The sequence below is a fragment of the Oncorhynchus mykiss genome, chromosome 26, assembly GCF_057628025.1.
Source record: "Oncorhynchus mykiss isolate SJ-2025 chromosome 26, ASM5762802v1, whole genome shotgun sequence".
NCBI lineage: Eukaryota > Metazoa > Chordata > Actinopteri > Salmoniformes > Salmonidae > Oncorhynchus > Oncorhynchus mykiss.
In genome coordinates, this window is record NC_143047.1 from 25,203,788 (window position 1) to 25,222,500 (window position 18,713).

The 18,713-nt window shown below is 42.0% G+C and overlaps 1 protein-coding gene and 1 long non-coding RNA gene across 2 annotated transcripts in view; both read right to left on the bottom strand.

Moving 5' to 3' along the window:
• The window catches only part of LOC110506685 (rhombotin-1), a 31,332-nt gene extending 14,346 nt beyond the window's left edge, over positions 1-16,986 (bottom strand). The window contains exon 1 of the mRNA XM_021586477.3: positions 16,093-16,986. Coding sequence (XP_021442152.1) covers positions 16,093-16,114 — 22 coding nt within the window. The 5' untranslated portion in view covers positions 16,115-16,986. The remainder of the gene's footprint in view (positions 1-16,092) is intronic.
• On the bottom strand, positions 5,399-6,966 carry LOC149971437 (uncharacterized). The gene is made up of 2 exons (XR_016492140.1): positions 6,384-6,966; positions 5,399-6,045 (listed from the first exon to the last, which is right to left on the bottom strand). It is a non-coding gene; the product is annotated as an uncharacterized LOC149971437 (long non-coding RNA).
• Positions 16,987-18,713: the final 1,727 nt, after the last annotated feature.

Consider the following 18,713-nt stretch of genomic DNA (forward strand, 5'->3'; position numbering starts at 1 on the left):
AGCATCTCTCCTTTTAAAATAAGGGAAAGGGTGAGCTTGTTAGTTAAATTGATGGCTTTGGTTTGTATGTGAAAAAGAGCTCTGGTGGTATTCAGCCTTCGTCCCATTTCTTTATCACAAGTGGAAAGAGGAGGCTAATTGGTCCAGAGCTGGTGATGGGAACCATCAATTAGTGTTCTGCCTACCCTCCAGCTCCCTCACCTCCTCCCTCCCCAAAACGGGCCCCTAGAAGCTGGCGCATTAGGATCACAAAGCCTGCTATAAATACCAATGTTGAGTGTAAATGAAGCTAAAAAGCTTCAAATTGAAGCCACACTAGCTAAGGGTGGTCTGTTCTACCTGCATCTCATGGCTTGTTAGAGGAGCTCTCTGCACTTATGCCAACAGTGCTCGCCTGTCAGCCTTCCACAGAACTAAAAACAGTCTTAATGAGGAGAGAGAGTGCTGTGTGCGTGCGCTCGTGTGTGGTTTGTGCATGCGCATAGCAAAACAAAATGGGGTTTCCTCAACTCCCTCAGGGATCACACAAAAATCTTTAATTTGCCTTTTATGACAGCTAATGAGTTATTCTACTCAAAATCTTTGCTTTAAATAAGAGAACTAATTATACACAAAGGTCGTTCCCCACCTCCAGAGAACCACTCATAATTGGTTTAGACCACCGCCCCCCCACATACCATCTACCCACCCTGTTACATAACATGTGTTTTACATCAACTCTGCAAAGGAGGGGGTTTAAACCCTTCTATGGAATGACTGTACAGCACGTCCCCTGTTCCAGCCTCTTTGGAGCTCTCCCTATGTTGAGACATCCTAAACATCAATGTGGCAATGTTCTATTCCCTAACCCAGATTTGAAACTGCAGTGAATCGGACACTCCTCCACCACCATGTACACAGTGCTCCCTCTATGGGCCTGAGAGTGCTGCCTGAACAGAGGAAAAGCCTCAGATACATTAGGAAGCCAGGATGCTTACTGCACAGATCCTGCTGTCTCAGGGAAGAAACACGTGCTTGATGTCATCTACCAAAACAGCCTGTGGAAAATTGCCTCAGAAACTCCAGTAGTAGCTACACTGCATGTAGCATTTCCTAAACAAAGAGTAGTGACAGAATAAATGAATGTATAAAACAAATGTCATGTCAATTTCCTTAATACCAGGAGAATAGTTTCTTGCAGCCGTCACCACACTTAGTACCATGTGAAATCCCTGAGTGGAACAGCACCTTCCCAACCTGCCGCCTCTCAGAGAACAAAAAGTTACATTAGAAAAGGAAACGGCAGCAGCCGAAGAGGCAGCCTCCACTTAATCCAATCCATTTAACAGATACAAGTGCCACTGACCTTCCTGTGTCGTTTGGTGTCCCAAAAAACACCTTGCTAGACCATGACTCATATTCCAACAGGGAATGCATTTGTCTTTTAAAGAGGGAGCTCTCGCCTTGCCAAATATTTTCCCTGAGAAATAAATGAATTTGCCATTAATACTTGGTGTAAGGGCTGACAGTCTTTTTCCACCCCTCTTCTTTTTTTAAAAGACCTTATCTGATAATTAACAATGTACAGTTATGTTTTTTTTCATCTTCGTTGAAATGGTCAGACCATGTACTTTCCATTATAGAGATAGCATCCGATTTCTATGTAAGCCCATTTCAAGATCAGTTTTTACCGCTATCTAAAAATAAAATCTATGTGGTAACCCTTTTGATGTACTTAACGTTTTAAAAGGAAAATAAGCTGTTCGGTGCAGTCAAGGAAACGTTTTAAAGCATTGAAATGCAATTATCACATCTGCATGGCACATCCTCAGATTAGACAAGGAGTGATGGAGAGAGAGAAATAGGGGAGGATTTGCCCTCCGATCCCCTTTTCTCCTTCTCTTATCATACATCTGCTTGCATGCTAATCTGTTATATAAGCACATCTGAATAGAAATGTGCTGCGTACCTTACAGAACATCACTACCTGGTGGGTGGGGTCACTCTGGAATTAAATACATTTCATCAATTAGGTGGAGGGACACCTTGATGTGACGCAGGCTCCCTAGGTTCCTGCGGAGGGAAGGGGGTAGAATAGCATCACTCAGGCAGCGTCTCGTCTCTGGGGGAGGCTGGGCTGAGTGGACCTCATCTCTGGGGCCTGTATAATTACTGCTCCCAGCAGTAAATAAGAGACTGGTAACCACAATGACAGATGCTGAGAGATGCCCCGAGAAATTACATGCTACATTACTAACAACTGCATTCAAGTGAAACAACGGTGTTCATCATCTCCTCTGTGACTCACTGACTCCTCCAGAAGACATCAGACAGACACATTAAATCAGGCACTATGAATCTATACATGGATTCCCGTTTAAGCATTGCTCAATAAGGATATGATAGGCTTTAGAAACCATCTAACAGATCAACTTCATATGGGAAAATTAACCATGCTCTCTTGGACAACATTTCAATTCAGTCATTATAATCTAGTGTTTATTATTAGGCGTTTCTTTCTACTATGTTGAGTGGGCACAATGAAATCCTAGATTCTGGGTTGGTAAAAGCGATGTTCAGTCCTGTTGGTGTAGCCTAACCATTTGAGCTGCTTAACCAGTGGTGGCGTTGCTCAAGTAGAATTTCCAGTGAATATTGCAGTGGCTTGGAAGAGGCTGAAGCTGTAAACCCAGGGTTTTGTGTTCCCTCTCGCACTGTAAACGCTGTGGCCATGGCAATCCAGAATAGAATGTTGTCCCAGACAGGGCCGAGGCAGCCGCCATGGAGGTTAATGGGGATCTCAGGCAGATGCCCTGCCATTGTCTGCATGAATCAGCCCCTTTCAATCAGCTCACATCATTACTGTAATTAAGCCTGTAGACACCAATTCTCCTCTATTGCCAAGACAAAACACAAGACATCTGGTCATAATATCAGCTGGAATATAGGCCAGCTGAAAGGAGACAAATGAGTGCATTCATAATGATAAGCATAATCAAGACTTTGTAGGATTCATATTTCCCTCCGCAGTTGGAGCATATCGCTCCAAGACAGAATAAACACATGCAGTAGTTCACAGGCCAATGCAGTCAAAGACACATGGTTTTATATTCAGCATGTTTTAGACTAGTCCTGTGGGTTCTGTCTGGGTGTGATCTCTTACAGTATACTACAGTACAGCCACATTTCCAGACGGTTGTGTTATGAATGCTTGGGTCTGTGAGAAGTGCTTGCTGGGCTTGCATGCTCCGATTATGACATAATTAACAGCCCCGGTAAGTGGGGTAGAGCAGGGCCTGGTGCCGATGAGGGGATTGTTCATTAACGAGATGCACACTGGCAAACTTTGCAGCGGCTAATAAGCCCCGGTGAAACTGAGCCTAGCCGTCCCTTGCATTGACCCTGGCCCTGCCCGGGATAAGGGAGAGTTTTGTCTCCTGAAATAATTGCTCTTTTCACAAGTTACAAGTGTCCTGACCCCCGTAGTCGGCAGCCACTTTCCCCACCATAATTACTCCTGATCCGCTCCAAATGAGGCGACCGCATTAGGGCTGCAATAACACTGGCCAGGCTTCAAGCGCGGTGTGGGGAGTCTCAGTAGAGCGGCCTGGAACAGGGCTGCCTTTTCTCCAGGCCGCCGGTCATTTCCATCACGTCAGAGGTGCATTTCTTACACTTGAAGTCAGCATGGGCCCTTTTCTGTGGAGGCAGGGCTGCTTACAGCACGATTTGTTAGCTCCTGGTGGCCCAACTCACTGTGGTTTGGCTGCAGAAACAATCCCAATTAACAGAACTTCATTAGGTTGTTTTTTCCACACTTTCACCCCCTATTATTTTAAATGTATTCACATGGGGTTAATTAAAAAAGAAATGTATCAGAGAGATATGCAACAGCTTTCTAATTATATTCATTACTGCTTATTTTGAGACGAGAAACCGGCAGGGTTTCCGAGTTATTACAGAAGCCAACTTGTTCCAACACTTGGTTGTTCACGAGCATGGTGAGATTACAGCTTTGGAAGGTGAGCTGTCGACAGCACTCACACAAAAGAGAGCGAGAATAAAATAGAGAAACGCCCATCGCTCCTAACCCTCGTTATGCAGGTTTAGCTCCAAGAACTTCTGAGGAAGAAAGATCAGGAGAACAATCTGAGGCTTGGAGAGTGAGGAGGGGGAGGTGTCAGACCTTGTATCCAGCCAATCAACTGTTGTTAGGCCGGTTCTGTTGAGGGCCTGCAGTGTCAGTTTGTTTTTAGTGCTCAGTTAGCAGCAGGCACAGAAAGCTAGCCTAACTCAACCTCTAGAAGCTACCTTGATAGGCAACCTCTTAATGGTGGCAGGTAGACTAGTGGTTAAAACCTGTTATGGCTGCGATCTCCGTACAGGGACCAACATCAGGGGAAATTTCAGAGTGACAACTAAAAATACAACTTCGTAACATTAAACATTCTTGAAAATGCAAGTGTCTTACACCCTTCAAAAGATTAGAATCTTGGTAATCAAACTACGTTTTCCAATTTAACCTGTTATGGCTGCATCCCTTTGTTCTCAATTTCCGCCTGAAGACATACCCTAATCTAACTGCCTGTAGCTCAGCCCCAGAGGCAGAAGACATACCCAAATCTAACTGCCTGTAGCTCAGCCCCAGAGGCAGAAGACATACCCAAATCTAACTGCCTGTAGCTCAGCCCCAGAGGCAGAAGACATACCCAAATCTAACTGCCTGTAGCTCAGCCCCAGAGGCAGAAGACATACCCAAATCTAACTGCCTGTAGCTCAGCCCCAGAGGCAGAAGACATACCCAAATCTAACTGCCTGTAGCTCAGCCCCAGAGGCAGAAGACATACCCAAATCTAACTGCCTGTAGCTCAGCCCCAGAGGCAGAAGACATACCCTAATCTAACTGCCTGTAGCTCAGCCCCAGAGGCAGAAGACATACCCAAATCTAACTGCCTGTAGCTCAGCCCCAGAGGCAGAAGACATACCCAAATCTAACTGCCTGTAGCTCAGCCCCAGAGGCAGAAGACATACCCTAATCTAACTGCCTGTAGCTCAGCCCCAGAGGCAGAAGACATACCCAAATCTAACTGCCTGTAGCTCAGCCCCAGAGGCAGAAGACATACCCAAATCTAACTGCCTGTAGCTCAGCCCCAGAGGCAGAAGACATACCCTAATCTAACTGCCTGTAGCTCAGCCCCAGAGGCAGAAGACATACCCAAATCTAACTGCCTGTAGCTCAGCCCCAGAGGCAGAAGACATACCCAAATCTAACTGCCTGTAGCTCAGCCCCAGAGGCAAGGATATGCATATTCTTGGTATCATTTGAATGGAAACATTCTGAAGTGTGTGGAAATGTTAATTGAATGTAGGAGAATATAACACAGTAGATCTGGTGGAAGAAAAGAGAAAGAAAAGAGCATACGTTTTCTGTTTTTTATTGTTGTAGTATCATCTTTCACATTTACTAGAATAGCCACACAGTCAGATAGGATGATGGAGATAATGTTGATGGATAACACAAGAGGGCAACTGTAGGTGTGCAACGTTTCAGACTGATAACTTCAGGAATGGGTGAGCTACATGACATTCAGCATGAAGTCACCCAGGTGTCCCACACAAGTTGCCCAAATGTACCCAAGTGGCCGAATTGGTGAAATGACCTATAACTATATACACAGCAGTGCAAATAACTATATACAACATATCAAAAAGCAATTCTAACACACACACACACACACACACACACACACAAAAAAAGTTCAAAAAAATATTAGAAAATAAATATTTAAAAAGAAAAACAGTACACCCCTTGGAAGTCCTCGTCATAATATTTTGCTGCCTGTGCCATGTCCCATAGCAGTCTCTTTCTGATGTAAAGCAGAGGCAAACTGAACAAGTGGTGCATTTCATGCGACACAGAACACAACGACGCCTCCATGCTGTGCCCTTTTGGCCCTGAGGCACAGTCATGCCTGGAGTAATGAACTGTGGCATATGAACACCACTGGGGGCACAGGTAGAGCGGGCAGCTTGGCACCGGGGGCTCCCAGTCGGAGTCACCTATCACTGTGAAAGAAAACATAAAAAAAAATATTTGTATTGTATGAGCCTTTTATCATCACATAAAATAAACAGATATGTATTGTATAGAGCAGAGGGAACAGTCACTAAGGTGTTCCATTCAACTCTGGCCATTGTTTGTGTAATATATATATATATATATATATATATATATAGTTTGTGTGTGTGTGTGTGTATATGTATGTGTGTGTGTATATGTATGTGTGTGTGTGTGTGTGTGTGTGTGTGTGTATGTACGTACATACAAACTACACATTTCATTGCAATTTTTTTTAAATATATATATATATTTTTATATTTCATAAAACGGCATTAGCACTTACCCATCCAGAAGTACATCCTGTCCTTGCATAAACAGCTCCTCAGTTCGTTTGAATCATAACACTCCAAGATTCCTCAAACTAAAAAAATCTGTCTCACTTTCACTTTAGAGTTTGACTTTGCTGTAAATGATTTATTCGCCATGATATCTTCAATGAAATCATTGAAACTACAACTTTCCGAAATACAGCTGCGCGTAAAAATCCTTACAGCATCTCCTCTGATCGTCAAGGCGAGAATGGAGTTGCCTGCACAACAAGGAATTGTGGTCCAACCCCAAACCATTACATACTGGCGTTTACCTCAGCTCATTGGCTATCTACCCAGCTAGATTTCAAGAAGATCAGTGGTCATTGGGCAGAAATATAGTCAATCAATGAAGCTTCGCTAAAATTATTGGTGCGTAAGGTAGTCATTTATCATTGTCTTCAAATCAGCTCACTTCGGTCAATACTCCCTGCAAAAAAACCAATGATGTTTTGCTGTGTTGCAAACATCCAGAGGAATGCACTGAAACCCACCATGACTAGGTAAACAATCGTTTATAGGGGCGAATCACGCCGAATGCTCCGTAGAAAATGGATAGAGATGGAATTCACGGCACAAACGGTTTACAAAATGTTTAGATTTAGGCTATAAAAATGGATTTTATCAAAGAAAACGGCACTTCATTTGATCAATGGGACACTCAGGAAGAGAAATAAGAGCAAGATATCAGAATGTAAGTTATAATTTTACCTTCAGATGTGAATGTGTAAAAACTGTCATGGCGGAAAATGTTTCTGTTCTTGATTGCTCTTCTCAAACAAAAGCATGGGATTTGTTCTCTGTAATAGCTATTTTAAGAGTGTTGGACCAGTAACCGAAAGGTCGCTGGTTTGAATCCCCAAGCCGGCAAGGTGGAAAAAGCTATCGTTCTGCCCTTGAGCAAGGCAGTTAACCAATTGTAAGGGGAGCCAACTGATCCCCGGGCACTGATGACGTGGATGTTGATTAAGGCAGCCCGCCCACACCTCTCTAATTCAGAGGGGTTGGGTTAAATGCGGAAGACACATTTTGTTTGAATGCATTCAGTTGTGCAACTGACTAGGTATCCCCCTTTCCCCTATTAGCCTGCTGCTAAATCAACCTCTTTTAGCATGCTAACTCACCCTCTGTTAGGCTAGTTCTCTGAATCTGCTAACTCAATGTCCATTAACCTGTTAACTGAGCCTCTTTCAGGCTAGCGCTGAGCCATCTACCTCACCACAGTTCCATTAGGGCGACTGCCAGCAAGGCTGTCAATAACCCGGATGATGAATGCATCTTCATATGTGTGAATTCAATTCATTTTTTCACCGATTGCATTAGCATTTGAATAAGGCAATAAATCCATCTATTCTCCAACCAGATCTTTTCAGAGTTTGATAAAGGGGACAATCGTATCTGCCACTTCATGATTCCTGGCAAAATGTAACCATTAGCACTGTCACAGATGCTTTCCGCCATCCGGCACGGAATAATGCCCAAACACATTTTAGCCCACATTAAAAATGCATTCAGGAGGCATAAATGTAGCCTCTAAAGTTTGTGTCACTCCCAAGGTCAGGAAGTGATGTATGAAATCCCCACTCCCCTGCAATTACAGCACACTTATTATTTCAAAGGATATGCCAGGAGACAGGTGTGCCATTCAGGGTCCGCGGTGAGTCGGAAACGGAGGGAAAAAAAGAACCCCACACTGTGGTGAGCCATGTGGGGCGTGTAATGTTGAATAATGAGAATACGCCACAGGGGGCAGTTGTTTCGGGGAACAGGCCTCCAACGTCATTTAAGCAGCCCTCACTCCTACACCATGGCTCTGTCTCCTTATGGGGTCAATAATGCGCCAGGTTAGATGTACGGCAGGAGTGTAGGGCCTCAAAGGCCCCGGGATTGTAAGGGGAACCAAGACAGGGTGGTCGCCATTGACAGTCCACACACTGATGGTAGGATTTGCATTAGGCAGGGCCCTTGACCTACTGCTGTGGTGTGTTCGCAGGCTAGGAATGCTGTAGGAGTTATTGATATTAGCTTCTCCAGATGTCTTTGTAATAGCCAATGTTGTTTCATCACAGTCAACATCTTCGATGTGTTACGCCTGCCATTCTGGTCTTTATTCTTCAATGCCATTTTTAAAACCATAGCACAACTCTTGAGTTAAATGAAATGGCTATTCCATTATTGGGTTGTCTAGTCCAGGGGAATCTGTCACGTGTTGGTGTTACGGGGACAAAAAACCCTTGCCTGCAAGAGGATGGGTGTGTGCGCGAGCATGCTTGTGTGCATCCGTTATGTCTGCGCGTATGTGTGTACATGAATAGACGCAGGGGGTTATTATGTTCCACACTCCGTTACCAATTTCAATTAAAGCTGACCACAATAGTATGTGTGCATGGATCTCAGCTGCCACTCACGTCTAATGGATCAAACTGTGGTTGTGTAAGCAAACTCATTGTCAGCAATGATTAAATCCTCAACTTCAATACCCGCTGCCCAATCTCCCCGCTTTCAGGAGGGGAAAATAAACCTGCAATCACAGCCTTTAATTAGTTATTCAACATTTGACTTTATTGAAGGTCAACCAATCAGATATTGTTAGTTCTCAGCAAGCACTCTATGCTGTTTGCTATTTGTCTCTGTTGTGTTTTAAGTAGCATTGCCCTCCATTTCTGTGTAGACTGGTGTACTGTAGAGTTTATGTCTCTGAAGTGCTTGACCTGAATACATTTGTGACATATTGTTTTGGCCAACAATAGTCACTTATAGGCTTTACATTTAAAATGATTAGTATCAGACTTTATTTGAGAGTACTTGGAAGTGAAAAAGCTTTAGTTTCCGGAACAGAAAATAAACAGATATCTACCTTTAAGATCTGAAGTACTTCTGTTGGAAGTGGTTGTTCTTTAGCCTGTCCTCTACTCACTGCATGCCTCCTCCTTATCCTTCAGAATTTACCTCAAATGTGAGGCAGCCAAAAGTGCTGCGCATCTTTCATTATGAAAATGGTATCAGTACAGCAACACCTTTAAAGGAGCACGTCTGAAGGGTTACCGTTTTCAGAAGCTAAAATGTCCCAAAACATTAAAGCACCTCCCTCATCAGAATGCCAAATTGAACTCACATCCTCAACTGAGAAGCAGTACCTGAGCCATAATTGAGTCACCACACACACACACAACCCAGGGTTCAATAATCCCTAGCAGCTTCCAAGAAAACTGAGATCTCCCTGGAAGAGAGAAATACAGTTGAGTTAATGAGTACCGCCAAAGGCCTCCACCCCTACTGAGCAACACACACGCCAAGTAAACATGAACCAATACGTATCAGGGGACTATTTCAGGAGGGATTATACAAGGTCTTGCAGTTAATAGGCATAACGGCAGATCAATTTGTTTCAAAATGGAAACGTGTATGCACAAACAGACTGGTACAATTATGCCGCAGTATTCAATTCCCACAAATTATTCTTTACAGCGATCACTAGCTCATTTAAACATTCAACAAAACAGCATTCCTTTTGTATGTCTAAATATCTTTCAAATCCTATTTTGGACCTTTTTCACTGCATTGTGAACTAACAACCTGTTACTGTAAAGTCCAAGGAGAGAGAGGTTGTTGCAGTGACAATACAAGACAACATTTACCAGTAAATGTAACACATGAAACCAATGTACTGTGCAAGAGTATCTGTGCAAGAGCAGTCCACCTCAGACAAGGCATCTCAGCCTTGCAGTGAGAAGTGAGTGATTCCTGCTATAACCAGACGAGTCGGGAGAATAGTATACACTTTTAAGACCAGAGAAAGTCAATTAAAAACCACCAACTGTAAAATCATCAATATGGAACTGTATAGCCTCTCTCAGTAGAGCATACACAGCATGTACTATTAGGCCCCTGCTGCAGGGCTACTTGAGACACCGTCAAGGAGATTTCAAAAGGACCACAATGTGAAGCAGAGTAACACTACGTGTGTATGAATCAAAGGTCAGCAAGCATGTATGACTGGGGCATTACCTCTGTCTGAACACTGAGCGTGTCTGCATTACCTCTGTCTTAGAATTAGGATTTACAATACTAGAATGGACATTAACCTTATGATTTTTTATTTAACCAGGTAGGCCAGTTGAGAACAAGTTCTCATTTACAACTGCAACCTGGCTAAGATAGCGCAAGGCGACACAAAACAATACAGATTTACACATGGGATAAACAAACGTACCGTCAATAACACGATAGAAAAGTCTACATACAGTGTGTGCAAATGTAGTAAGAATGGGATAAAGGTCAAACATTTTGGTAAAAGAATTGGTCAACCATGGTTTGCCAGCACTGTGATAAGATTGTGTAACATTATGAATTTATCTGCACTATATGTTTGTTAGCTAGCAAGCCAGCTATCCAGTTTTAGAGGAAAGATTCCATACATTTCTCAAATGAAGTGCCATTATGCCAACATTCCATTCAAACAATGCAGTCAATCCACTGGTTGAAATCAGTTGATGATGGGACTTAGACAAGATGTAAATGCAACAAGTACTGATACTGTATCATATAAATAGCCTTCACAGCTATCCAAGAAAACTAAAATAGAGACATTTATGGTCTGTTTACATTTACACTTGTGTATAAAACATTAGGAAGACCTGCTTTTTCCATGACAGACTGACAAGGTGAATCCAGGTGAAAGTTATGATCCCTTATTGATGTTACTTGTTAAATCCACTTAAATCAGTGTAGATGAAGGGGAGGAGACAGGTTAAAGGAGGATTTTTAAGACAATTGAGACATGGATTGTGTATGTGTGCCATTCAGAGGGTGACTGGGCAAGAAAATATTTAAGTGCCTTTGGTAGGTGCCAGGCGCACTGGTTTGAGTGTGTCAAGAACTGCAACGCTGCTGGTTTTTTAACGCTCAACAGTTTCCTGTGTGTATCAAGAATGTCCACCACCCAGAGGATATCTAGCCAACTTCACACAACTGTGGGAAGCATTGAGTCATAGGCTAGCATCCCAGTGGAATGCTTTCACACCTTGTAGAGTCCATGCCCTGACAAACTGAGGCTGTTCTGTGGGCAAAAGGACATGCAATGCAATACTAGGAAGGTGTTCCTAATGTTTTGTACACTCTATTTTGGAGGTTATTTATACAGAAATGTGTTATAAAACCAATATAAACTTCGTAATTATATGACAATAATTCCATTACACAACTTCTGATACATCACACCTTACTTTCATTTTCCTGCATAAGTCAAATCTGGATTATGTGTCTACTGGCATTCTTTCCAATTAGACTGGTTTGGATTTCTCCCTGATCAATATGGCTGCCATTTTCACCCCATTTTGGAACTTGGGGTTTATGACATCGAGATCCTATTAAATTACTAGAAGGGCTATGTCTGAATGCTGAGCATGTCTGCATTCATCTCAAGACTCAAGGTGAGAAATAAGGTTGTTTTGAGAGGTCATAAAAGTTGGTCTAAAATAATCATTCATCTAAAAAGGTTATCTGTGTAACGTTGGAGTGATGGAGTAGGTATCCTTAGAGCTTTAGAGAATTCCGTGTTTACGGACATTGTTTTGCACCCCCCCTCCACCACGCACTATTTTGAATAAAACAGGTGGATGTTGTGAATTGTGGGTTGAGAAGAATTTCTAACGACAACAGAAACAGACATTGTCACTCTTTCTTACATGATGCATAGGGAAAATGGATCTTAGTTGTAAGAAGTTGTAATATAACGTGAGAGCATGTGGCCTCTGGATATGATAAATGGATGCTCGAAGAGCTCAGGAGTGCATCATTGAGTTAGTGTGCCTCTCTGATGAGAGCAGCCATTTGCACCAGAGGAAGGTGGGTGCACTAGGATCTTGCTTACACGTGTCTCAGTGCCCATTCAGCCCTTTGAGCGCCACTGAAATTATGGGAAAGGACATGCATCTTCTGCAGTCACTGATGTGAAACACAATTCTGATAGGGATCTGGTTTGGGGTGGAAGATATCATTGGGTCTGGTGAGAACTGTGTGTATGCAAGGTCATAGTAGATCACACTGAATCAAGCACTCACTGTTTAAAATTGTGAAATTAAATTTACTGACATCAAATTCAGTATGTTGGAAGTTCATATTTTTGTTGAAGTGTCGTGTTGCATATTGAACAGATAGAGAACAGTTATGGCAGTATAGGAGTGTATGCATAGAGCGTAGAGGGCACAAGTAGCGAGTGAGAGGTGTGAATGTGTGGTGTGTTTTCCATGCCTACATCACATTGGAGTTCATACATTGTAATTGAGTTATAACTGTTGTATGAATGATATCCCTTTGTAAACTGTACATGTGAGCCATTGCATAACATGTCTTCATTAGTGATAATAACGAATCATTCAGGTTTACAATAGTAGAATGGCAAGACATTTGACCAAGCAAGGTTTACCAGACAGTTGTCCACTGATACGTCAGTGATATCCCCACTGGACTGGGAGGGTATTCAAGTGAAAGAGAAGAGATGTGTTCCAATAAGGAAACAGGGGGCATGATAAACCATCTTAATAACTAGATGTGACCACACAATATGAAATGTTGAAATAAACTTGTAACATTGTTTAGAGCCCAGGGCAAAGGATACAGGTGCAATTTCAATATTTGAAATTGGCAAGTTTAATTTAGAGTAAGAACAAGCCAATAAGCTGAAAAAGTAGAGAAAATTACATTCCTGAGGAGAAAAAGTGAAACGACTTAAGAAATGTATGAAAGTAATCTCCAACTGGAAATTAGAAATCAAACCGCAGAAAGGGAATAACAGAAAATAACTGTCCACTTTCTAAATCAATATGACATAGCTACAAGACAGAATTACCATGGTAACTCCGGTAAAGAATGAAGCAATTCTTATTATTTCAAAATAAAAATCGGAGCCTGAAGCCCAAGTTTTATTACAGTAGCCGACAGATCACGTCTCGGTATTCATTTGAAAAACATTGCTTTATGAATGTACACATTTCATTGGACAGGCTTCTCACGGGGTCGGAAATTAAAGTGCAAAGGTAACCAAGAATTTATCATCAGGTTTTAGGATTGGAGGTTCTCTTCAGCCCAGGTTCTTAGAAAGCCCAGTGGTGCGAATGATCAGCCAAAGACATGTCTACAATGAGGACCCAATTATTTCTGCTGCAGCTGATAGTTCCTAATACCTTGAAGGAAAGAAAATGGCTGAATTGCTTTTTTCCACTAGAATTAGAAGTCAATTGGGAACTTTATATTAGAGGGCAAAAATAAAATGTTCACCTGGAATATTTGGGGAAGGTGGTGCCATTAATTTCTAGAGACATACATATTAAGTAATTTCAGGATGTGGTGCTTTCACACTACACATCTTCAGAATACCAGATGTGTGGGGGGGGGTGGTATAGTTAGCTAGGAACAGAATGTCTGAGCTGGACAGAAAGCCTAGTTGATATTCATGACCCACTTGGTATAGCACTACATGTTAGTGATACGAGCAGGTGGTTCCAGTCCACCATCACTGTTTTCACATTTAATGTCAACACACACACAGCTCATACATGGGGAAATGGTAAAGACCTTTAAACCAATCAATTCCATTACAACGCTAAGTAACCCGTTATTACACTGGAGCTGGATGCCAATGTGAAGTTGAGCCTTGTAGTAGGTCAAACATGAATGTAAAATGTGTGAGTGTTTAAAAATAGGTGGAGAGGGAATTGATTTGTATCCTACTTTCTCAAAAGAGATTTCAAAAGTGGGAAACAAGATTAGCTTTTCTCTAGAAGAGAGAGCTGTCTGGTTATTTCCCTAGATCGTTGTGAGGCATCAGACCTCCTAGAGACTTCACACATATTCACAAGTTCAGCATTGTTAAAGCCAAAGTGTTTCAATAAAACTCAGGCTGTCAGACTCAATATCTCATTTTTTCCCTAAGACAAAATGCCATCATGAGAATAAGTTTCCAACTTATGTGATTCAAGGCAGAAAACAAGATCTTAAAGCTGCATGGTGGTCTTATCACATTACTGTAGGCTAATATAGGCAGCATTTAAGAAGTATGCTGAACTGCCAAGTAGACCACACACACAGTAGCCTAAATGGCTTTATGCTTAGTATGGACACTGTAAAATGCAGGCAATGTCTCTGAGCCAATGGATCGCTAACAGCCTGCTCTAGCTATTGGAAAGCACAGATCCAAGCAGCGCTCTCTCTCCCCATCCCTGCCAAAATGCCAGCGCACTTTGTCGGCCCCAGCAAGCAAAGGGTGAAGCTTTTAGGCAATGAGCAGCAGGTGATCTCAGCTTTTCTGCAAGTCCTAATGCTCCTAAAAGCCACTCTCCCTGGTTCTGTAATTGGGCATCAGTAGTTAATGTAGTATTGACTGCATTACATGCTCCTGTGCATCCTTTCCCACTAATGCCATTTGCATCACCTTGTACATTTACCATATTGCTTAGCCAATAGTTGTTAAAAGCATCTGAATCATGAATCATATTGGGAACTTTTAGTAAGACAGACATCAAAAGGAGACAATTTACAGTTGAGTTAATCTGGGTACATTAGCACAACATGGATTCAGCTAGACAGACCAATTTATGTTTCTACTGCAATCCCTTTATTGCTTTTTAGATGGGTAAGTGAAAGGATGCTCAGCTAAGAGATATGAAATATCAATTTTCAAACAAATAATGGGTCACAATTGCAAGCCATTACTTTTTTTGTGTGTGTGTGGGGGGGGGGGGGGGGGGTGTCTCTGGCTAAAACCAAATGTGTGATGACAGTATTCTCTGAGATATGACAAGAATAGTCTATTTTAGGTCCTACAACACTGAGAGAAGGTATTAAGTAGCCTACCTATTAAGAATACAGACCTCACCATAGATCAGCTACACAAGTGATAGAAAAAACTACTTTGGATAGCACTTATACACAAACTGATAACAGAAGTTAAGTGATCCAGTTTCACAACAGTTTTTTCCAAGTTTGAGGTTTTTGGTTAGCTTTATCTTTTTGTATGCATTGTATGAAATATGCTACAAAATATAAATTTACACACAAAATAGGACGCCAAGAGAAACAGGTTTGCTCTAAAGTAAAAATGTATGGGATTACTTGTTCATTAACCTACATAGCCTATTTCAAAATAGACAGGTATTGCATTAGGAAAGGAAACTGCCATCCCTATTGCATGGTGCTATCCAAAATTTGCAATCAAGTTAAAAGCACTCGAATTGCATCTCCCATCCTGTGCTGATGTCAAAGAGCTGCTTCGGTAACTTCAGAGGATGCGAGGAGCACTTTAGGCAGAGGGAAAGTGGTACCATGTTTTACAGCCGAGTTGTGTTGCTAAGGTTGCAATGCCCATCATGTGAACAGTCATCACATAAAGCTCCAAATTGCAGAAGACATGTAGTCTTTCAGAAAAATAGGCGTATGTGTATGTATGCGAGTGCTGAGAACTTATAATGGATATTGAAGTAAAATAGCAAGGTTCTTCACGACAAAAAAAACGCAAATAATTACCACCGGGTATCCAAATAAGTCTACTAGACGTGTCTTTCGTAGACGGGGAATGTGGGTTAACATATATCCTGAGGTAGGCTGGGTTATCTACCTAGTACAAAAACAAACACTGTTCCAATGTGACATCCAGCTGAAATACCCATCGTCGGGGGTGTTACTCACTCTCTTCCTTGTCCAACACCATCGTCCTGAGGAACGAGGAGTCCGGCTCCAGACGATCCGTTCTCGGCTCCAGCAGGCTTCACTAGTCGGTGTGCGCAAGGCTTCTCTTAGAAATGAGCTTTGAAACAGCGACCGAATCGTCCTTATGTGTTCAGCAAGCTGAAAATTCACGAACGCTTGGCTTGTATCTGCGTTAGTAACGGAAACCTTTGTAACATGAACGCGGGTTTGAATGTTATTCTAGGCAATTGATAATATAATGTATCGTGAAAGAAAGTGTCCGCGCTCAGTTTACTCTTACTAAACACAGAAAATTGCCTCTCCGGACTAAACTGCAATTTACACCCGTAAAACAATGTTGGTTGGTCTTCGTAAATTCCATACGCAAACAAAGAATGGAAAGCAGTAAAATCTCCTGAATCTAACTGTACTCGTATCAAACGCTTAGACTAGACGACAGAGCCCTCCGCGCTGTGAAATTCTCTCCCCGTTCTCATTTGCTCCGAAACTGTAACTATATTCAAGAAATCCAATTCCAGACCTGACAACTGCTAAAAGCATACTCACACTGCCTTTCTCTCCAATTTATGTGCTGCGCCCGCTCCTGCTACGGAATAAGTGCGCGCAGTTCCCAGAGACCCTCAGATTCCCCTGTTAATTAAATCAATTCATTATGCTCAGATCTGATTAGCAGCCCTTCCCCCCTCTTTGAATCAATTATTCAATACACAAACATAATTGCTTGTGCCAGAGGTGTCTAAGTATTAGCTTATTTAACTCCAAGGACACTAATTACCCCTAGGGCAAGGGAACTTTTCTCATTAATTCTGACAAAACACAAAAGCACAGCTAAGGGAAAGTGTGCATGCGTGTGTCCCGGTGTGTGTGTTGTGCGCGCTCGGGTGTGAGTGGTCTGTCTGTGAGTGCGTGTGCATGCGTCAGTGTGTGTGAGTGAGGGTGCCAGCGTGCGTGTGCCTGTGTATGTCCGTGCTTGCGTGCGCGTGTTTGTGAGTGTGTTTGAGAGAACAGGAAAGAGCAAGACAGAGACAGAGACAAACATACAGTTTTACTATGGAAGGTTTTACATATTGCGCACTACACGTGCATATCATTTATTGCTTCCCCTCTCCATTATTTTTTAGGATAGAATAGAAAACGCATAACTTATTGTATTTATCTGGATATTTCTGGGAATATAACGGCGTGATTAGTGTGTGGTCCAGACCCACTTATCATACATAGATAAACAGTCATTTTATAAGAGACAGCACAACAGATGGGCTGCGTTTTGATTAGTGGGTAGATAGGAGGTTCAGTTTCGAATCTGCTAATTTAATTGTTGGCTGTTATTGCCAAAAAGAAAGTGTTGCTACTGCTTAATGGTGGAACCTTAAATAGCAGTACTTTCACTTGCATTGCGGAGACTGGTAACCAATTAAGGGGGCGATCCAACCAAGATTAGTCATTTAGAGTGGAGTATGCTAAAACAATACTGAATTGTCAGCAGGCTTTATCTGCCTGCGGTTTATGCTCAGTCTGCCTTAACTTTTTGTTTTATTACAATGTAATTCATTACTGATGGGAAATTATATATATAAGCTATTATATTGCTTGACCCCCTTCAGTATCTGATCTGATTTGGGAAGCCTACAATGCCTTATATCCTTATAGGTGAAATAGAAGTGATCTACAGTGAAAATGACATGGTAAAGCACGTTGAATGTGATAACGTAGTGGATGGCTTGTGGTGTGTACCTTTACTGGAAGCCCATAGCTATATTTAAATTACATTGTGTGGAAATGATCCTGTAATGTGTGTGTTTGAGATGGATTGTGTTTCATCAACTTCACTCACATAATCATGTATTACAGATATTACATGGCTCTTGTGAATTCTACAGTGGTTTCCTCCACAGAGCGCTAGATTGTAGTGAACACGGGGAGATATTGCATTGCCCCTGAAATCAATGGCCTGATCCCTCTCTCACTGGCTCCCTGGTTGACATGCTTGACTTTTCATCTTCGCAGTCATATAGATTGATGACTTATGACCGAGAATGTATGTTTGCTGACCTCCAGCAAAAGTGAATGACACATAATTAATCCAATCACACAAAAAAGGGAACGAAAAGGAAAAACATGGTTCAATGTCATCAGCGTTTGACTTCAAATAACCATTTGGCATTTGAATGTGGAAACACTTCACTAAAAAAAGAACATTCAGAAAGACGGAGAAAGAAGAATGTTATTAGTCTGTATGTGTGTGTCACAGAGAGAGATGAAGAGACTGGAATGATACAACTATTTACCACATCACAGTAACTGTACATGTGTTTCCATGTTAACATATTAGTACTGCGTAATGACACGGTGTTGTGGTCAGGCTACTGCTGAAATGATTCCCACTGACTGACCATGGTGGATTGGTTTATTGGTTTATTCAGATCCCCATTAGCTTTTGCTGCAGCAGCAGCTATTCTTCCTGGGGTCCACACAAAAACAAAACATGACAAGTAACAAAACACTGATACACTGATAGACAATGAGGCTGCTGCTGAGACCATAGTACATCCCAAATGGCACACTATACTTTAGTTTTTTTAGTAAATATTTTCTTAATT